Source organism: Panthera uncia, assembly GCF_023721935.1.
Source record: "Panthera uncia isolate 11264 chromosome A3 unlocalized genomic scaffold, Puncia_PCG_1.0 HiC_scaffold_11, whole genome shotgun sequence".
Classification (NCBI taxonomy): domain Eukaryota; kingdom Metazoa; phylum Chordata; class Mammalia; order Carnivora; family Felidae; genus Panthera; species Panthera uncia.
The window spans coordinates 16,138,774-16,160,236 of NW_026057578.1; the positions used below are offsets into that span (position 1 = coordinate 16,138,774).

The 21,463-nt window shown below is 54.7% G+C and overlaps 3 protein-coding genes across 6 annotated transcripts in view; 1 reads left to right on the forward strand and 2 right to left on the reverse strand.

Annotated features, from left to right (window-relative positions):
* The window catches only part of PKIG (cAMP-dependent protein kinase inhibitor gamma), a 409,002-nt gene extending 405,348 nt beyond the window's left edge, over nucleotides 1–3,654 (reverse strand). The window contains exon 1 of the mRNA XM_049650753.1: nucleotides 3,642–3,654. The gene's annotated coding sequence lies outside the window, so the exon portion shown is untranslated. The remainder of the gene's footprint in view (nucleotides 1–3,641) is intronic.
* The window catches only part of JPH2 (junctophilin 2), a 69,071-nt gene extending 57,392 nt beyond the window's left edge, over nucleotides 1–11,679 (forward strand). Inside the window, exons 3-6 of the mRNA XM_049650724.1 lie at nucleotides 5,298–5,416; nucleotides 7,246–7,925; nucleotides 8,718–8,812; nucleotides 9,954–11,679. Coding sequence (XP_049506681.1) covers nucleotides 5,298–5,416; nucleotides 7,246–7,925; nucleotides 8,718–8,798 — 880 coding nt within the window. The 3' untranslated portion in view covers nucleotides 8,799–8,812; nucleotides 9,954–11,679. The remainder of the gene's footprint in view (nucleotides 1–5,297; nucleotides 5,417–7,245; nucleotides 7,926–8,717; nucleotides 8,813–9,953) is intronic.
* An 8,499-nt stretch (nucleotides 11,680–20,178) lies between these two features.
* TOX2 (TOX high mobility group box family member 2) overlaps nucleotides 20,179–21,463 on the reverse strand; it is a 136,149-nt gene continuing 134,864 nt past the window's right edge. For 2 of the 4 annotated variants that reach the window (XM_049650764.1, XM_049650762.1), the window contains one exon: nucleotides 20,179–20,440. In XM_049650764.1, the coding sequence (XP_049506721.1) occupies nucleotides 20,347–20,440 (94 nt within the window). In that variant the 3' untranslated portion in view covers nucleotides 20,179–20,346. Of the gene's footprint in view, nucleotides 20,503–21,463 lie in introns of all 4 variants that reach the window. The other 2 variants (XM_049650763.1, XM_049650766.1) reach the window with 1 other exon arrangement.

The window sequence follows — 21,463 nt, forward strand, 5'->3', positions numbered from 1 at the left end:
CAGGCTCCCCGCCCTCACCCTGTGAGCTGCCAGGGCTGCGCTGAGACGGCAGCTGGTGATACGCTCATCAGGACGGCCTCAGCGGAGGATCTGGAGAAGCTGGAAGGCTGTGCTAAGTGCCTTGGGCTTTATTTTGAGCGTGGTAGGAAGCCTTGCAAAGATTTTAAGCAAGAGTTGAGGCCTCTGGACGTCTGGATTGAGCCAGCCCACGATGCCACTGTGATCAGTTGTAGGGAGCACACGGGGGCTTTGAGGAGCAGTGACACAAGGAGGGAGAGGCTGTGGATGCTGGAGCTTTCGCAGGACTAGGAGAGGGGACTTGGTGAGTGATGGCCGTGGCTGCCGCAAGGAGCCGAGGAGGAGGGCGTGGGAGAACACGGGAGTGTCTGGCTGGAAGGGTGGCAGCCATTCCTGAGACCAGAGACCAAGGGGGTCAGCCGGCCAGACTGATGGACATGGGAAAGAGCAGCGAGCTTCCTGTGAACACAGCAGCCCTCACTGCCTTGGGCCGTGTGGCCGCCCCTTTCTCAACCCCTGTCTGGCTGCTCTGAGGGGTGTCCACGGTTGATCTCCCCAGATCTTCTGGGGCTCTGTGTGCAGGCTGCCTGTCTGGCCTTAGGAGGCGTCCTGCAGCACAGCTTCCCAGGGCACCAAGGAAACAAGCAAGCACCATCCAGCTCGCGTTACCAAAAAAGGACATTTTCTCTGTTTGAAGGTTTGCCCAGCACTTTCCCTCCTCCCCCGACCTGGGGTTTCAGGTTGCCAGGGAAGTGTTTCTGGAAAGTTTAGGAGTTTGAGTCACATGCATTCGTGCGCAGGCAAATATGAACCTGGGATATGCATGTACCACACTCAGGTTTGATGTCATAAACCTCATCTCCCTCCTTCTTCTCCTTCATCACCTCCTCCTCCACCATCACCTCCACCACCACCATCACCACCATTACTGGCACCTCCACTCAGTCACATCGTGGCCTAAACGCTTTCATATGTTGCCTCTTAAATCATGAGCTTTCACAGCAACTCCAAGAGGGGGAAATTATTATCTCCATTGTACAAATGAAGAAACTGAGGCACAGAGAGGCAGAGCAACTCACCCAAGGTCCTAGAGTCACGGTGGGATCAGGACTAGGGTGAAGTGATCAAGGTCGTGCAAAGTGCAGGGTCTGATCCAGTATTTAAATTTTGTTCACAACTTGTTCATCAAGGATTTTTTGGCATTATTCTTGACTTTTAAAATATTGCTTTGAAACATTGTTTTCTCTTGCTTGCTGAGTTTTTGGCATCCTCCTAAGTTTCAGCCCCAGCCTTGGCAGCATCCGAACTGGAATCCAAAGCTGTGCTCTTGACCGTTCCCTGTGCTGCCCCTCCACGCATACCTGTGCACATGCGTGAGTTCATTTAAGTGTTCATTTTCTTTAAAGTAAACTCTATGCCCAATGTGAGGCTCGAACTCACAACCCCATCAAGGGTCATAGGCTCTACTGACCAAGTCAGACAGACATCCCATATTTAGGTATTCTTCTGTCAGTAAAGAATTTTTTTTTTAATTTTTAAAAAATGCTTATTTATTATTGTGAGACAGAGACAGAGCGTGAGCAGGGGAGGGGCAGAGAGAAAGGGAGACACAGAATCTGAAGCAGGTTCCAGGCTCTGAGCTGTCAGCACAGAGCCCGATGCGGGGCTTGAGCTCACAAACTGCGAGATCATGACCTGAGCCAAAGTCGGACGCTTAACCGACAGAGCCACCCAGGCGCCCCTGTCAGTATAAACACTATTGTGGCAAGGTGGCAAGGGCAGGGCTTGGAAATCACAGGGTTCTGGGTTTGAACTCCACTGTTCCCTACTGGGTGAGCGGACAGCCTGCAGTTAAAGGCACAGACCCTGGATCCCAGAATGTCTCGGTTCGAAATCTCGCTCTGTCACTTCCTGGCTGTATAAGTTTGCCTTAGTTCCTTAAAGCCTTGTGCCCTGGATTTCTCCTCAGTAAAGAGGGGTGGTGGTATTAATATCTGCTACCCAGTGTTATTGGGGGTTCAAATGAGTTGGTTTCTATAAAGCCCGTGGCATGTGGTAAATGCTTTGTAAGTATTAACTATTATTTTGCATCCTTGAGAAGATACCTCTCTGAGCCTCAGTTTCCCCATGTGTAAAGTGCAAACAGTAAAAACTACCTCCTAGACATTTTGAGGATTGAAGGGGATAACGTAGGTAAAGGGCCTGTCCTCCCTTATTCCAGGCCCAATTCTATATACTGGAGATTGAGATGCAAAGACACACGTCAGCTCCCTGAGGTGTGTCTCATCAGCAGATGTGGACACTCATTTGTTTAGTTCTCCAAAGCACTGAGCTCTTCCTCTTTCTCAGGGCCTTTGCACATGCTCTTTCTTCTTTCTGCCTTGTTGTGCCCACCTCTCCTGTTATGGGTCTAATTTATGTTTTTCTTCATCTCAGTGAATGTCACATTCTCAAAGAAACCTTCCCTGGTCCCACATCTGTCACTGATCTATTTGTCTTCCTGCTCTAGAATTTTTTTTTTTTTTTTAAGTATATGTGCTGTACCTTTTCTATATTTTCATGGCACTTCCTTCATGGCACTTCTCACAACACAGTTAAGTTCTTTTTATTTAACTGCATTGTATTAATACGTTTTGTTGTTTTGTTTACCTCCTTCCTGCCTCACTTGGCAGTGAGGGCAGGGACAGGGCTGGTCTTATCCTCAGGTCTCTGTCCTCAGTGCCCCGGGGTGGCACGTGTTCCAGAGTAGTGCTTGAGCATGAGCCCTGGGCCTTATTGCCTGGGTTCAAATTCCTAGCTCCTGCACTTAATGACCCTGAGACCCAGGGCAAATTATTTAACCTGTCTGTGCCTCAGTTTTCTTTTCTGTAAAATAGGGAAAATAATAACAGCACCAGCTCCCTAAGGCATCATGATGATTACATAAGATAATCTTGATAATTCCTTCAGAACTGTGTCTGGCCCACAATGGAATTGTTATTTTAGTAGGTGCTTCTGGCTAGACTAACAGCTGAAAGGAACATCTCCCAGATCTCAGGTGTTAACACAATAAACATTTAAGGCTTCTTTAAATGTTCCACACTGAATGTTTAAGTGTAATGGCTAAATGTTCCACATTCCAGTGTGGGACTATGGGAAGGGAACTTCGCATTATCTATAATCATCTCTGGACCTCGGTTCCTTCCACTGTGTCTCTTAACATGGGGTTCACAGCGGGTTCTGTGGATGGAATTCAGGGAGTCTGTGAACCTGGATGCTGTCTTAGGTGAGATTCCCTAGAAGCAGAATCTGAGGTGGGGATTCTTGAGCAGATTATTTTTTTTAAGTGTTTATTTATTTTGAGAGAGAGAGCGTGTGTGCACACGCGAGCCGGGGAGGGGCACAGGGAGAGGGAAAAAGAGAATCCCAAGCACGCTCTGTGCTGTCAGCACCGAGCCCGACATGGGGCTCCATCTCAAGAACTGTGAGATACGATCTGAACCGAGATCAAGAGTTGGATGCTTAACCAACTGAGTCACCCAGGTGCCCCATGAGCAGATGATTTTTTGAGGGGATGCTTTCAGGAGAGGGGAGGGTGACAGAAACAGAGTAGGGTAGGGAACCCAACAAGGATGTAATCTTACCTGCAGTCCCGCCTCAGCCTGACCCCACGGCAGGGGGTGGGGGAGTGTTCTGTGGCTACCACAGAGTTGGTTTCTCCTGGGTCAAGAGGGGCCTAGGGGGTGTCATCAGTCATTAGTTGTGAGCCGCTTGGTTGGAGTGGGTGGCGATTTGACCTCCGGAGCAATGTGGCTTCTGTTGGGTGCAATTTTCTAGGACAGTAATGAGCCATTAGCAGCCTATACAGGAGCTAGGGGTGGTGCCTTTGCCCAGCGAAGGGATCTGGGCAGAGCGCCAAAAGTTTCTACAACAGAGGGGAAAATTATCTTATTTTTACTAACTTCTAACTGAAATTTAGCATTTGCTTCAAATTATGGAGGTAGGCAAAAAACCATAGTAGTACTAGAAATATCTGTCACTTGGGGCACCTGGGTGGTTTAGTCGGTTAAGCATCCGACTTTGGCTTAGGTCGTGATCTTAAGGTCCATGAGTTTGAGACCCTCATCAGGCTCTGTGCTGACAGCTCAGAGCCTGGAGCCTCCTTCCAATTCTGTGTCTCCCTCTCTCTCTGCCCCTCCTCCTCTTGCACTCTCTCTGACTCAAAAATAAAAATAAAAAATGAAGAAATATATGTGACTTTGTCACTGGTATAAATCACATATACTTTCACATTACATTATTATTGTTGCAGATATCTTCTTTTAAAAAGGGATTTTATTTTTTTTAAGTAATTTCTGCTCCCAGTGTGGGGCTTGAACTCACAACCCAGAGATCAAGAGTCACACGCTCCACCGACTGAGCCAGTGCCCCTACTGCAGATATCTTTGAAATACCCTTTATGCTAATCTATACTTTAAAATGAGTGTAGTTGATACGCTTGCTAGATATTTTGTTCAATGTGTTAATGAGGAAGGACCCAGACATTATATTACAAATTTGTTCCTTTAAGTATTTCGGTAACAGTGTGTCAGTATAATTGGGTCCCTTTGTAATCCTGTGTATTTTTTTTTTAATTTTTTAACGTTTATTTATTTTTGAGGCGGAGAGAGACAGAGCATGAACGGGGGAGGGTCAGAGAGAGGGAGACACAGAAGTGGAAACAGGCTTCAGGCTCTGAGCTGTCAGCCCAGAGCCTGACGCGAGGCTCGAACTCACAGACCGCGAGATCGTGACCTGAGCTGAAGTCGGACGCTTAACCGACTGAGCCACCCAGGCACCCTGTAATCCTGTGTATTTTATGCATTTTAAAACATTATTCTGAGGAGGAGTCCATAAGTATCACCAGATGCCAAAGGGGTCTGGGACCCAAAAGAAGTTAAGTTTCCTGTTCTGGAGTGTTGGCTTTTCCTCCATCCAACCAGCACCAGGGCAAAAGGAGAGGATGTAGATTGCAGAAGAAGTTTTCATGGACCCAGCCTGGAAACAGCATATGTCATGTCTTCCCACAGTGCGTTGGCCAGAACTCAGTTGCCTGACCACACTGATTGCAAGAGACACGTGGCCTGTGTGCTCAGAAAGAAGAGGGAATGGTCTAGGGAGTGCACAGCAGTCTGGGCCACAGGGTTCAATACATATTCCTCGACAGCCCGAGTGAACGAATGCTCTGGCCAGCCTGTCTTTTGTGGGCAGAGGCCTGGTTTTCTGGAGGGTTCTGAGTCTCTACCATGTTCTCTCCGTAGGACAAGCCACGCCAAGGCCAAAGCTGAGGCAGCGGAACAGGCCGCCGTGGCTGCCAACCAGGAGTCCAGCATTGCCCGCACTTTGGCCAGGGAGCTGGCTCCAGACTTCTACCAGCCAGGTAGGGCCACCCAGGGAGGGGACGGGCAGGACAGGGTGAGGGGAGGCCCCCAGGGTTGGACCATTTTTCTTTTCGTTTGTTTGCTGGAAAGCTGAGATACCCAGGTGGGTTCACAAATGTCTGTGAATCCAAGAACGGGGGATTGTGACAGCATGGGATAGAGTGACACCAGGGGACCCATGCTGAGGTCGTGGTGGGGAATCAGAGGCTCCCAGCTGCACATTGGCCCCACTCCTGGCTGCCTCCTCTCTCTGCTGCAGGCAGGGCAGTTGAGCTGATGAAGCGTGGTGAAGGGAGAGGTCTCTGTGGAGGAGGAGGCGTTAAGCCCTCCCACTCTTGCACGTCACTTTCAGTTTAATCGAGTGCTGCCCGTGTGTCAGGCACTGTGCTGGGCTCTGGGGTACAAAGCCGGGATCCAGAATCTAGAGGAGCATTGAATCCTGAAGACAGCATATCAGGGCGTGAGGCATGTATTCACGTCCTGACTCCACTGCTAACCAGCTCAGAGACCTTGTTCAATTCCTTCACCTCTGTAAACCTGTTTTCTGATCTGTAAAATGGGAGTAAGAATAATACTTTTTGGGCAGCAGATTAGATGCACGTCAGGTGAAGAGCACACGGCCTAGTCCATGGCAGGCTCTCAATAACTGTTGGTGTTGGCTGTCGTCTCCCTTTCACGATTAAATTCCACACAGCGTACGTTCTGTGTGGTTGGAACGGGGGCTCTGGGCGCTCATAGGGAGCACATAACCCAGGGAGTTACATCTCCAGGCGGGGCGGTGTTAGAGAAGGCTGCCCTCGGATCAGTGGGTCTCAAACGTGTCACAGAACACCGGGCCCACCCCGAGGTTTTGATTCGGTAGGTCTGGAATAGAGCCCATGAGTGTGATTTTCTAACAAGGATTGGGAAGTGCCAGTGCTGCTGGTTTGGGGCCACTCGTTGAGAATCACTGCACCATGTAGTGCTATGTGGGACCGGCACATCAAGAGGAAGGGACTGTGGGTGCAAAGGCACAGAAACGGAAAGGAGTGGCAGGCTTCCTCGCCAGCTAGATGGTAAAACAAGCAGCGGAGGTGGTGGGAAATGCGGCTGCGGAGTAAGGATTCTGCAGCCCCTGACTCAGATACAGACTTGGCGCCTGGGTAGAGCAGTGGGAGCCCAGGAGGTGGGCGACCGTTCTCCGCATTGAAGGGCTTTATGGCAAGTGGCACGATTAAACTTGTATTTTCTGAATGTTATTCTGGCTGTAGCAAGGAGACCACTGGGGACTGGCTGGGGGACCTTGGAGCGCAGACTTGTAAGTTGCCTCCCGTCACAGCGCTCCCCCTGCTGGTCCCAGGAAGAACGACACCTCCCAGCCCCAATTTCACCTGTGCCAGGTCCTGAGCTTTGCATTTTACATGCATTTTTCAATTAAACCTTGCATTAGTATTTGTGAAGTAGGTATGATTAGGCCACTTTTCAGATAAGGGAGTGGAAAGAAACCAGTGCCACAGTTAAGAACATAAACTCTGGAGCCATTCGGACTGGATCTGGGCCTGCCTCTGCCCTTTGTCAGACTGGTGACTTGGGGCAAGCGATGCCACCTCTCCGAGCCTCCCTTTCTTTCATCTGTAAAAATGAGGCTAATAGCACGGAGCTCATAGCGTTGTTAAAACACCTCAACAAGCTACTGTTTGGAAATTGCTTGGCACAGTGCTGGGCACAGGCCAGGTGGTAGGAAGCTGCTGGCTGAGTAAATAAAGGAGGTTGGGGTTAAATGGCTTGCCCAGGGTCATCATTATTGGGACCGGGGTTCGAAGCCAGCCTCGCCGGTTGTTCCCGGCAGGTCCGGAGTATCAGAAGCGTCGGCTGCTGCAGGAGATCCTGGAGAACTCGGAGAGCCTGCTCGAGCCCCCGGAGCGGGGCCCAGGGGCCGCGGGCCCCCAGCAGCGGACCCGCGAGAGCCCGCAGCTGCACGAGCACGAGCCCCCCGGGCCCGAAGGCGGCCCCCCGTCGCCGGCCGGGACGCCCCCGCAGCCCAAGCGGCCCCGCCCGGGGGCCACCAAGGACCGCCCGGCGAGCCCGGGCGCCTGGAACGGGGAGCCGGGTGCCGAGGGAGCGGGCCGCCGCAGCCCCGCGCGGCCGGCCACCGATCGCATGGCCATCGAGGCGCTGCAGCCGCCGCCCGCGCCGTCGCGCGAGCCCGAGGTGGCGCTGTACCGGGGCTACCACAGCTACGCGGTGCGCACCGCGCCGCCCGCGCCGCCGCCCTTCGAGGACGAGCCCGAGCCCGAGGCCTCCGGGCCCGACTCCGCGCCGCCATCGCCGGCCGCCGCCCCAGTGCGGGCCCCCCAGCCCGCGCCCAACTCCCCCGCCAAGCTGGAGCCCAAGCCCATCGTCCCCAAAGCCGAGCCCAAGGCCAAGGCCCGCAAGACCGAGGCCCGAGGGCTGACCAAGGCGGGGGCCAAGAAGAAGGCTCGGAAGGAGGCGGCGCAGGCAGCGGAGGCCGAGGTGGAGGTGGAGGAGGTGAGTGAAGCTTGTGGCAGAAGGAGGTGTCCCACGTCGGGTCCCCCAGGGTGGCTGGGCTTCAGGAGGGATTCCAGTGAGGATGATTTGGGGGTGGGAAGGGCGAGCGCACAGAATAGGGCAGGGAAATCCCCAGCAGGGATGTGGGCTTAGTCAAGTGTAGCCTGATCCCTGGAGGCATGGGGAAGGTAACTTTCACTGCAGCGTCCCGCACCTTGGGGCAGGGGACAGGCCTCTCCCTCTGGTCCCTCTGGTCAGAGGCAGTGCTCTGGGGAAGGGGGTGCTGGGAGCCCTAGGCAGCTGGGGATGGGCAGGGAGTGAGTGCATCTGCGGGACCAGGGCTATCTGAGCTGAGCACCAGCAGCATCTGCTACAGAGTGTAGCAGGGAGGGCTTCCTGGCAGTGGAGGAAGGGCCCAGTAGGGCTTATTAGAAGGGGCTGGGAGCTGCAAACTCAGGGACCAGAATGAAGCTAGGTCTGTGGGACCCATGGATGCGGCCCAGCGGGGATTCGCAGAAAGGAAGGCGTGTTCCTGGCTTCCAGTTCCAGTGCTGCCCACTGTTGTGCTTTGCGACCTGGACCCTAAATGGTTTGGTTAATCATTTCCCAGAATCCTTCCAGCCCTGATGGTCTGCTGTCCAGTTGCCCGACACAGCAGTGAGCAAAATGCGGGGTGCTCAGAGGAGGGTTCTTCCGGAAGTTCCTGTTCCTCTGTCCAGCTTTGTAGGGACTTGGGCAGGGGGTGTTTCAGAGGCCATGGGAACTCAGGCAGCTTCTCTCCACTGCTCCCAGGTCCCCAACACTGTCCTCATCTGCATGGTGATCCTGCTTAACATCGGCCTGGCCATCCTCTTCGTTCACCTCCTGACCTGACCCTGGTCTAACAGGTGGGTCTACCAGGGGGTGGGAGCCTGTGGAGAGCTCTCGGCACCAGGGTGATGGAGGAGGGAAGGTGCCTACTGGGCATCTGTCCTGCAGCTCATTGAGGCCCATCCCCCAACAGAGGCAGGGACCTAGAGTGTGGATTTGATAGATGGTGCCTTCCCCAATACAACACACACACACACACACACACACCTCGTTATCTCAACACGTGCAGAGCACCTGCTCCCTGTCAGGTGAGCACTGGGGGTTTCACTCACTCACTTGTTCATTAATGTATCACCATTTACTGGGCCACTTCTCTGCTGGGATTTAGAGATCCAGGAGGGACACACTCCTGCCCTAAGAAACAGGGTGAAGATGAAAGTAAACCCTTAACTTACAGGCAGAAGTCAGACATGCGGATGTCAGGCAAAACAGTTCTTGACTCTCTCCCCAGACTCTCACAGTCTCACGGAGCTTGCCTGGCATGGGCAGGCCCCCTTCTCTCTGCCCTCCCTTTCTCTCTTGCCCTCTTCAGTCTGTAATCCCTCCACCCCCAGCCTCCCCATCCCCCAGTCCTCCTTTCTAGAAACACCCCCCCCCCCCAACTGCTGTCAGTTGTTTCCCCACGATGGAGCTGGGAGGGCTTGGTAAGGTCCTGGGAAAAGGAGGTTGGCTGGGCTGGCCTGACGGAAAGTGGCCCTCATGAGTCTCAGGGTGAAGTACTCATACCACAAATAAAATCTTTGCCTGCTGGGACCAGCCTTTACACCATAAAGCCTGTGCTTGGTGATGCTAACAGAGTTTCTGCCTCTTGCCCTGCTCCCAACCAAAGACCCCCTCCCTTGATCCTAGCTTAGTGTGGGCTGGAGGTTCCTACTCCGTCCCAGGAGAGGAGGAGAAGAAAATCCCTGTCCAGTCACCCTGCAAATAGCCGGTGACGACATTAGTCTGGTAGGTGCTGCCCTGGGGGGTGAGTGCTGAGCTCTGCAGGGGCCTCATTTTACAGGGGATCTGGGAATGATGGCTGCAGGGACTGACAGCTTGTGACCTGAAGGGTGGAAGGCAGTGAGGAGGAGGAGGGCAGGGAAGAGCGTACCGGACAAGTTAGCACTTCCTCCCTCCCTCCCTCTCTCCCCTGACCCTCTTGCTGTCTCTCTGCAGAGGAGTTCCTGCTGAGGATGTGAGGACCCGTCTTTCTGCGCTGCCAGGCAGGGTGGCCAAGGAGGACTGGACTCTGGACCTGGAGCCCCGGGATCCAGCTCACGTGCACACCACGTTCACTTTGGAGGCCTCCCGTGGCGCCTATGCTGGGTGCCAGTGGTGCCCAGAGGAACAGAATGTGCTGGGGATCCTCCAGGAGCTCCGTGCCTGTGGCAGGGGAGGCCTCGAAGGAGGAGCCCCGGTCTCTTGAGCGCTCCTGTCCCTCGTCCTCATCCATTCCCTCGCCTTGCTGCCGGGGTCCCCCTTCCCTGAGCTTTCGTGTGTTTCGGGAGAAATCACTGAACCAGGACAGTAATATAACTCCCAGCCCCTCTCCTTCCACCCCTCCCCTGCTTTGTTTTAACTTGCAGCAGATCCCTGTGGTGGGCGAGCCAGAGAGCTGCCCACAGAGCAGAGGCCCTGCCTTCCGTGGTCTCCACGCAGCACCCACTCCGTCCCTTGCTTACAGATGTTCTGGATGACAACAGAGGAAACAGACACGCTCAGTTTGAGAACCCCGGGATACGGTGCTCCTGTCTCCTCCCACCGGTCCAGCCAGCTTCCCTGCTGGACCCATAGAGGATGGGGAGACGCAAGGCACTGGAGCCTTTAGCCGGGAGGCCACTGACCAGGTGGCCCCAGGGTGGGGGTGGGAAGCAGGCATAGGGGCAGTTAGGATGGCCCCTGTTCTCTGGCGTGCCTGAGCCTGAGGCTGGCATTGCGTTCAGGCTTCCAGTGTGCTCAGAGTGCTTAGGCTCACCCTCCAGGAGCCCCGGGGCTGCCACGATAAAGCTAGCGGGGCACCCTGTGAATTGGTGTGCCGCTTCCTTCACCAGGGCCCATCGCCAGCTCAGGGGAGAGTGGGCATGGAAGCCCTTGGAAGCCCAGGCAGATTTCCCGGGGCGGACTCTGAGGCAGGTGCCGGAGACAGGCTTTCCTGGGGAGAGGAGAGCAAGTCTGGGGGCCCCGGTGGGTGCGGTCTGTTTGATACTAAGCCCCTTGGCTTGCTTGGCAGAAGACGGTATTTGCATGTAGCTCATTACAGATGTTCTGAGCCACCCCAGGCCTCCGCTCCCTTGTGCTTGGGGGGCCGGGTGCAAGCCGAGGGCTCGCGGGGCCCCTGCACCTGGGAGGACAGAGGGAAAGGCTTCTAGGCCCCTCCAAACCCAGGGAGGATTGTGGCAGTGGCGTCCAAGCAGAACTGCCTTGGCCGCTCCACAGCCTTTGTGTCTGTGGACTTGGGGCTTCGGTGCCGTGGTCGAACCTCGAGTTTGCTTCTGATGAGAGGTCGGCTGTGCCTCTCCCCCTCAGTACTTGGGAAGCTTTCTCCAGCCCCACGCTGGCTGTTTTGAGGGCTCCTGACGTTGCACGGGGTGGTTGGAATCTGGGACTGCATTTCTCTGGAGGGGAGCCCGCAGATTCCCCCGTCCTCAGCCGGCCCGAGGCTCTGCATCTGTGTGTGGGCTTTTCTGGACTCCAAAGAGATGACGGCTGGGCTGGGGGTGCTGCTAGGGCCGGGGGGCCCCGGGCCTCAGCTCTGAGACCACGGCCGGGGTTTTGGTCTGGCCCAGGGCTGGGGGCAAGCTGCAGGCACCAGAGCTCCCAGGCCTACTTTTAGAGCTGGTGTTTGGGGTGACAGTTCAGGATGCTGCGGTCTGTGGAATAATAAACCTGCATCTGCTCGTGGGCTGCGGTGGGGCTGTGGTGTCTGCTTGTGGGCCCCGGTTGAGAGACTGGCCAAGGGGGGCAAGAGAGGCTGGGGGTCCTGTCTCTCTCTCTCACACACACAGTTTCTCTAAAACCTCTTGAGGGGCAGCCAAAGGGCTTCAGTTCTGGTGGGGCAGATCAAAGACCTTCTAGGACAAACCCTGAATTTCTAAAGCAGACTTCCAGAACCTTCCCTGAGCAGCGTATGGTAGAAGAAAGAGCCTGAACTCTGAGGTTAGGTCTTCCTGGCCTGCAGTCCTGCTCAGCCCCTTATTTGTCTTCTGTGACCCGCAGTTTCCTCATCTATAAAGCAGGGGAAATAATAATAGCTATGTCCAACTGCAGTGAGGATTCCGCAAAATGTCGACGCTTATGTAGTAAAGCCCAGCCGAGAGAGAAGTGGAGAGATGGAGACATGGGTCATCATGGCTGCACACCACACTACTGCCCAAGCCCTCTCAAAAGCCCCCTTGCATTTTGATGGAGGACCCCATGAGTCCCAAAGGGGTGGGGATGTGTGGGGGGGTGTGTGTGTAGGACGTGGGAGCGAGGGGTAGGGGCAGAGGGATGACTGCATTAGAATCGCCTTGGATGGTTTGAAAAGAAGGCTCATCGGGGGTGGGAAAGGGGAAAAAAAGAAGATAAAGAAGGCTCCTTCCTGAGCCCCCATTGGAGTCTCCCAGTCAGGGAAGGTTGGTCAGAGTCGGGCGCCCCCTGGTGGCTCAGGTGCCACACACAGACCGTCCCAGTCCTGGCCAGCCGCAGCTCCGGGAAGTGCCTCCCGTCGTCTGCCACGTCCAGTGTTCATTTAAGGTGTCTTGTGCCAAAGGGGAACTTGAAACCACCCTGTGGGCGTTGCCAGGGCTTATGATCACTGACCACTACCTTAGGGTCTTGGCAGGAATCTTCCAGGGCAGTAGGAAACGATGCTCAGGGAGCAAGCAGAGGCCCCTCTGGGTATCTGGACAGAAGGAACTTCAGTTTCCTGGAAAACAAGCCCAGGGAGGAGGCGTGAGCGGGGCTGGTGTGGGGGTGGCTGGGCCAGAGGGAAATGCAGCCCAAGCCGAGGCCTGGCCTCGGGTCCTCCACCTCCTGGGGATGGCTCGACAGCTGGAGGGCAGGCGTCCCGCTCTAGGAAGGCCTCCCTTAGCGGGCCCCTCATCCCCTTCTGGTCTCCAGGAAGGAAGGAAGTCGCCTGTGGGGGCAGAAAAGCAAGTGGGGTGAAAGGTGTGTGTGTGGAGTGGGGGTCTCTCTAGACATCATGACAACACAACACGTTCCTCACCCCCAGTCTCCCCCGGGCCCCTCTTGTCTGGGAGGAAAGCGGCTGGTGCACCGTCATCCTCATCTGGGCATTTGCAAGTTACAGGGGGATTGTCACTGTGAAAAAGTCTGGATGGAGCAAAGCGTTATCAAAAGTTATCAAAAGAATACTTGGCTCCAGTGAGATTTCAGGTATCCACAGGGGGTGTCTCTTTTCGGTCAGGGACTCAGAGTCTCCCGTCAGCTCCACCCAATAAGAAAAGTAAATAACAAAGGGGCATCCACCTTCTCCTCCCCACAAGATGGAAGGATGTTGGCAGCGTGGGGCCGGTGGTGTTCTGAGCACTAGGCTCACACTGCCGTCGTGCTGGCATCGCGGCAGGATCATGCTGGGATCATGGCCAGCACTTACTAGGGGGTATTCATATCCCTTGCATGGCGGACGGTATCATTAAGTTGTTAGGGCCGCTCCATGGGATTCTAGTTGCTGGAGACACGGAGGGTGAGAGTGCAGGTGAATGCCCGTCACCTACTTGCACACAGCAGAATTGGACGCAAACCCGTTGTCTCACCCTAAAGCTTAACTTGGCCCCTAACCATTTTCTTCGGCCTGTTCCACTGCACTGCAGTTATCGATGTTGACCACCTGGGGGCGCCACGGCCCCACACATGAGTGGTCTCACAGATGCACTCTTGAGAAGGCAGGCTGCTTTTACACAAAATTCATCACCATTGCTATCCTCCGACTTAACCACAGTAATAACAGCTACTATAAATTAAGCACTTACTATGTGCCAGGCCCTGCACTAAGCACTTTACATACATTAATTCATATTTTCCTCGCACCAGCTCTGTGATTTGAAACACCACTGTGCTTTGCAACTACGAGGCTAAGGTTCAAAACCAGGTCTGTCTTCAAGGCCCATCTCTTCACCATCTCCTCGTAGGAGGCGCGAACTGCCCGGAGGCTGCACTGGGCTGGCAAGCTCGTTGTGCTTTGGCCAGCGCGGTGTCCTCAGACACCCTGAGTTTGAATGCTTTTTGGCAGGGCACCTTCCATTCGGCCGCGCCCTGGCCTGTTATCCTGCCTCAGTCCTTTGTTTATGTTACCTGCCCGACTCTGAGGTCATTTGCATTTGCACCTCCGTTGGTGCTCATAACATTTCATGGACTGGAATCAGATCTGGTTTGGGGAGGCACCCGGGAGAGATGACAAGAGGTTGTGGCCCAGTGTCATGCCAGGGATGTGGGAGGCAGTCCTGTCCTTCAGCGCTCTCCCCTGACAGGCAAGGAAACGTTCTCTGAGTCATTCCAGCACGCGAGGCACCATCAGATGCGTGGGTCTCCTGGGATGGACGATGGTGAGCTGGAGGCAGACGAGGCACATTTGGACTTCGCAGCCTTCTCCCAGTGGATTGATCTGGCTGTTTTATGCGCCCGGGCGGAATCCTTCCCAGTTTGTGTCCTTACAGTTCCCTTTCGCCTGGCCCTTGAACCGGTGAGTGGACTTAACCCTCACTGTGGGATTTCTAATCAGTACCAACCACTCTGTCTGTTCTGGCTGACCTGTGTCTCCCCTGTAACTCCTATGCCGAAGCCCGAAGCCCCAGTACCTAACAAGGTCACCATCTTTAGAGAGGAGGCCTTTAAAGAGGTGATTAAGGCAAAATGAGGCCATTAGGGTGGGCCCTCATCCAATTGGACTGGTGTCCCTATAAGAAGAGGAAATCTGGTCACACGGGGGGGATGCTAAGGGCTCTTGTGCGCAGAGAAAAGACCAGGTGAGGACCCGAGATAAGGCAGCCATCTGCGAGCCAAAGAGAGGAGCCTCGGAAGAAACCAAGCCTGCCGACACTTTGATCTTGGACTTCCAGGCTCCACTGTGAGAAAATAAATGTCTGTTGTGTAAGCCACCCAGTCTGTGGTGTTTCATTATGGCGCCCCTAGCAAACTGGTCCTCTGTCTTCATGGAAGGTGGGCCGGCCGGGGGCTTAGACAAGGGCTGGCTGAGCTGGGGATGTGAGTCTGGCCAAGGGCCAGCCTGAGAGAGGAAGATGAGGGAGCATGACCCCGTCCTCCCAGCCCCCACCCCCACGAGACACTTCCGGGGCACAATTACCTGAAGTGCTTTGTCCCCCACGTCCTCCTCCCATTAGTGATGGGCGCTACCATTTCTTCATGGATAAGAGCGCCAGGAAGCCGAGTTCCTGCCTTCTGATTACAAAAATACGGTCTGTAAGACCGAAGTTGGAGGCGAGATGCCGTATCTAGCTCGCTGCAGGTTGGAAGGGCCCACTCGGGGCCGGCACAGCAAAGACCCTCAAAACGTGCACCATTGTGCCGTCTCGAGATGTAGAGACAGAAAATCTGAAAGCTACCAGGGAAGGGGGAACATGAAGTGACAAAGAGCGGAGAAGCGGATGACAGCAGTCTCCCCAGCAGCAGAGCTGGAGACCAGGAGGCCATGAAGCAGTGCCTTGGGTCGTAGAGAAAGTTAGACACCTTCACCCAGTCAAACCATGGGCCGGGGGCGCAGGGAGAATGAAAATGATGGCGGAACTGCACCTTTATTCTCCATCTGCCCTTTCTGAGAAAGCCAGGGGCAGATGTGCCCCGCCACCACGGAGAAGCGACGCCAGAGAGAGGGCTCGATGGAACCCAGAAAGGAGAGGACCCTCTGGTGGGCGACAACAGAGGGGTTTGCGAATCACAAGCACAGAAAGGAAGCTTCAGGGCGAGGCCACCTCCAGAAAGAGGACGGACTGGCACCAGCATCCGAGCACAGGCAGAGTGAGTCACAGGGCCGTGAGGTCCCAGAGGCTCGTGTGGCAGAGACTGGGAAAGTGACCACTCGAGAAACGAGAAGCAAAAGCAGAAAATTATTCAAGGAAAAAATACGATTCAGGTACACGGCTTGGTCCAGCAGTGAGCGTTAGCTTACGTGACGGCACCTCGGAAGCAGGGGACGCTGACCCACAGTTAATACTGCAGGACGCGGGAAGGGGGACGTGGCACACAGACAGTGGGCAGCCGAGCCGTAGTCTGCAGGGGTGCCCTCCGCCCCGCCTCCCTCCTCACCACCGCGCGCCACTTCTGAGTGACTGCCCTTCTGCCTCTGGTGGCTTTGGGGTTATTCATTTGGGGAGGTTTAGGGAGCAGAGCTGTGTAATAACGGAGGTGCTGGGCAGTTTTTTTAAAGCCCCCGAACCTATAACTCTGTGCCAGATTTGTTGCATGTGAACTCTTCCAAATTTTCAAGAACATTTCATTCCCACATTAACTTATGCATGGATACGTATGTGCCGTGCGTGAGGAAGTGCAGTTGTGTGGTTTGTGCGTGTGATTTTGGCTCAGGTCGTGATCCCAGTGTTGTGGAATAGAGCCCCATGACGAGCTCCATGCTAAGCATGGAGCCTGCTTGGGATTCTCTCTCTCTCCCCCCCCCTGCTCTTCCCCCCCCCAGACTCTCTCCCCCCTTAAAAAAAAAAAAAATATATATATATATATATATATACATATGCACTTGTGTGTCCACTGGGTGGGTGAAAGGAAGATATTTGTATGCATGTGCACGGTGCGTTTGTGTGTATGAACATAGTGTGCATATGTATGATGTACGTGTGCACACGCTCATGTGTGTGGTGTCGTTGCATGATATGCACGCACACGTAGCATACATGTGTGTATGGGCATTGTGTGCCTGTGGTATGTGATGTGTCTGGTGTGCACGTCCACATGCTATGCATTATGTACCGTGAATGCGTGTGATGTGTGTGCACGTGCACATGCGTGCTCGTAGGGTGCAGGCATGTGTAATGTGCCCCCGTGTGAGTTTGATGTGTGTGCATGCATTTGTGTTTTGGGCACAGTGCACACGTGTGTCCTCTCCTACATGCACACCAACTACACGTACACACACCGCATGCACGTTGCATCTTGTACTCACAAGCACACCGCACAGACGTGCACCCCGCAGACCTGCAGGTGCGCAGCACAAGCCTGCAGATACAGACACACCACACGTGCACACCTCGCCACCCTACACACAACTCACACACAGGGGCACGTCACCCACGCTCACACCACCTCCGCACGCGTGGCACCCTCAGCCACCCCTACCATACAGGGAGCCCGGTTGGCCCAGACCCCGGCAGGTGAGAACATGCACTGCGCCTGAGGTTCACCTTCAACCTGAGGACGGCCGCCCCTGTTCCTGCCTCTGAGATCCCCACGCAGCTCTGTGGACTCAGCCTCAGCTTCTTCCAGAGAGAATTCTTTGGGATTCACAATCACAGAGAATCACAATCACAGAGCCATGGCCTCTGGGGGTCCTGAATCAGGAAAGCACGGCACTCTAGAACCACATGTCAGTGCTCTGGCTCAGTCCCGGTCACTGGATGGGGAGCAGCCCACATATCGCCTCCCCCAGGAAGACGCTGCGGACCCTGGCTAGCCTGGGGGCCCCTCTTCTGCCTTCTCCCGGCCCCTTTTCGTACTCGTCACATAGTATTGTGAATTTTATATTTTTATGATTTATAATATACACTTACACTTTTATAGCTGTTACCATTTTCCTTCTCTGCTACCACAGCTAGGGAGTTCCTAGGGGTGGAATCTGTGTGTGATTCCCCAGGCATCCCTGGTGCTCAGCTGGGGCAGAAAGTAACCGCTCACCTGTTTTTAGTGTTGCTGAATGAACACATTGAATTTCAGCACAGTGGACTCTTTTTTTTTTTTTTTTAAACTGTTTATTTTTGAGAGAGAGACAGAGTGCCAGCAGCGGAGGGGCAGGGAGAGAGAGACAGGGAGACACACACAGAATCTGAAGCAGGCTCCAGGCTCTGAGCTGTCGGCACAGAGCCTGACGCGGGGCTTGAACCCACGAACCGTGAGATCTTGACCTGAGCTGAAGTTGGATGCTTAACCAACTGAGCCATCCAGGCGACTCGTCTTTTTTTTTTTTAAGATGTAACTGGACTGTTGACCACGATTAGTTCTTTTTTTTATCAAAGTTCATTTATTTGAGAAAGAGAGAGTGTAAGAGCACATGGGAGGGGCCGAGAGAGAGGGGGAGAGAGAGAATCCCAAGCAAAGCTCCACACTGTCAGCACAGAGCCTGTCACGGGGGGCTCGAACTCATAAACTGCGAGATCATGACCTGAGTCAAAATCGACAGTCAGTCGCTTCGCCGACTGAGCCACCCAGGCGCCCACATTGTGGACTCTTTAATTAAAGAGTAATTGGAAGGCCCCTCCGTGCCGTGTTGTCCATCTTCCAATCTAATGTGGAACTTCCTGTGGAGCTCCAGGGAGGGATTAGTGCTGGACACTCTTGGGACCAGCCACCCCTTCCTCTGGGGTCTGGAGGCTTGGCCTTTGCCCAAGCTGTGCCTCTGCTGGGATGCCAGTCTGTCTGCAGGAGGAGGTGGAAAAATCTGAAGCAGGTGCATGACACCTGGAAGGGTCGGCTCCATGGACAGGGCGGGTGGGCTGCAGGGGCTGAAGGTCCTTACAATGTCAGGGGCACCGCTCTAAGGTCCAGACGCAGACTGGCCTTGGCAGATTGGGGGTGCCACCGGACAACCCCTGACATCTGCAGGCAGGGTATTTAGACTCCGCTTGGGCATCTCGGAGCGCCCCTTGCAATGGAGAGGTCAGCCTTGGCACGTGGACACGTCCAAAGGCCAGGGCAGCAATGGGACGCCGGCAAGAACCTGAGAGCTTTACACTCATTATTTTGGGTTGTCTGTGTGGATCCCAATGACACTGTTTTCTCAAATGTAGAAGCAAGAGTCGAATATTAAACTAAGTCATCACCGTGTTACTGACAAGCTCCACACAGGAAAGGAAATTGTAACCACATGAAATATTTATGCTTCGCATCGCAATGATGCTACTGACATGACAGCATGTTGTTTTTGTTGTTGGTTTGGTTCTCTTTTTTCTTTTTCCAAAGTGGATTACAAAATGCCCTCCAGTGAGGAAACTGCTCACAGAGAGATTGCGCCCCAGCCCCGGGGCTGTTATCTGGGAGAAGGGAGGTGACGATGATGGGTGGTGGCAGAGGGAGAGGCCCTGAGAGCCGACGGGGTGGGGGTGGGGATGGGAGGGCTCCTCCATACCAAGAAACTGTGATTTTTCCAGATACAGTTAAAATAGTCACATAATTATTACTTTTTTTTTTTTTTTTTTTTTTTGGTATCACCACTGAACATCTGTTGGGAAATCTGGGTTAGACGCCCTTGTCTGGGCTGCCCCTTACGTTCAGGTTGGGAGCATCCTCAGGGCTCCCCGAACCCCGCTCTCGCCTCCCCCAGGCAGATGCGCCCTGCGCGGCCAGCCCCCCGCCCCCGTTGACCGCCATCGTCACCGGCAGGCGTGTGTGGGCGCCACTGCTGTCCTACTTCTGCAGACGCGACACGGAGGCGCAGTCGTCCACACAGACCCTCCCCTCCGGGCGAGTAAACGGCAGGTGACGCTGGGCCCAGATGCCGCTGGCGTCGAGGGCAGAGCTGCTGCCACAAGGCACCTTGGAAGGCCTGGGTCTGGCTCGCCAAGCGCATGAAGGAACAGACCGAGTTTCAACTTTTCGGAAGTTTTATTAGAAAGGAACGGAGAGAAGCACTGGGCGCCGGGACGGACACCCGCCAGGGCCAGGGAACAGCTGCAAACAACACTAAGAACCAAAACCCAAACCAAACCCGAAAACCACACACACTTGATGATAGACTGCATTTCTGTTCTCAACTTTTCTCCATAAATAGACAAAGGTCGGTGTTGGCAATTTTAAATAGACGGACGTAGGGTTAAGAAAAAAAGCACGTCTCCCAGTGTGGCTACAAGTCGTCCGGCACGTGCTGCACAGGCGGGGAGCCGGTTTGGCCGCTGCTTGGTGCACCTCTCCCATAAGAGAAGACTTAAACAAAAATGTGCTAAGGGTCATAGAAAATGGTTGTCACCTTAAAAGGAAACTACTCCCCTCCCCCACAAAATAATCTCACAGCTGTCTTCACGGTTCTAAAACACTTAGTCAACTACTTACGTGGAGGCAATAGTCTAGACGTTTCATAATCTTTGTTCACACTGTAAAACCGCATGTGCACGTCTGTGGCCGGGCGGCCCCGGGCCCGTGCATCTGGGGGTGGGTTTCTGTCAGAAGGCGACCCCTCCGGGGGCAGCCCACGCGAGCCTGGGCTGGGGCCAGACGTCCAGACGCAGAGTACGGCGTGCAGGGCGAGGAGCGGGGTCCACGGTAACCCTGGAGCAAGCAGGTCGGGGGCAGAAGGTTCCTGCAGGTTCTTTGGGCTGGCGGCGGGGCGGCGGGCTGCCTCTGCAGAGTCTGGTGTGAGGTGGAGGAAGAGACGAGGCCCCGGGGCGTCCGTGTGTCACTGCCGTCTCCTTCCGGTCACCCCGCTTCCTGCCAAGGCTCCCCTTCTGCTGTGGGCCCTTCCGGCTCGGAGCAGTGCCCCTCCAGCAAGCCTCAGGGAGGAGAGGGGAGGCGGGATTAGGTGAGGTAGAGCGATTTATCCCTGGGGAGCAGGCTGGGGAGAGAGGAGGGGCTGTCAGAGCCGGGGGAGCCCAGCCAGGCGCCCTCCGGCTCCCAGGGACCTGAACGCACGCACGGCCTGGAGCGGAGGGTGCCAGGCCACCTGTTCGCTAGCCTTCACCCTCACCCTGGATGCGCTGCCCCTCTGGAGACCACTGGTCCCTCCCTGATGGGCCACCAGGCAGAACCAAACTCCTCTCCTGGAACCCCGGCTGGGGACCACGAGGTCCTCAGCGCTGGGGAAAGGTGGCTGCGAGTGCCTGTCCTTCAGAGAAGGTGTTCCAACAACACCCCAGCTCTCAGGTCTGTGTGGAGTCGGTTTCCATTTGTAAATTCCACATGGAATCCGAGGAGGGCAGGAAGGTGCCTTCTGTGTTTTTAAAATAGGACGCTCAGGGCGCGTGGGTGTCTCAGTCAGGCATCCGACTTCGGCTCAGGTCATGATCTCACGGTTCATGGGTTCAAGCCCCGCATCGGGCTCCATGCTGACAGCTCGGAGCCTGGAGCCTGCTTCGGATTCTATGTCTCCCTCCCTCTCTGCCCGTCCCCTGCTCTGTCTCTTAAAAATCAATAAACATTAGGGGCGCCTGGGTGGCGCAGTCGGTTAAGCGTCCGACTTCAGCCAGGTCACGATCTCGCGGTCCGTGAGTTCGAGCCCCGCGTCAGGCTCTGGGCTGATGGCTCGGAGCCTGGAGCCTGTTTCCGATTCTGTGTCTCCCTCTCTCTCTGCCCCTCCCCCGTTCATGCTCTGTCTCTCTCTGTCCCAAAAATAAAAATAAAAAACGTTGAAAAAAAAAATTTAAAAATCAATAAACATTAAAAAAAATTTTTTACAAATAGGATGCCCATCTGTGAGAGCGGGAGACCTTGAGGGCCTTGTGCCAAGTGACATAAGTCCGAGAAAGATGAGAAAGACCAGTATCAGATGATCTCACTTACATGTCGAGTCTAAACAA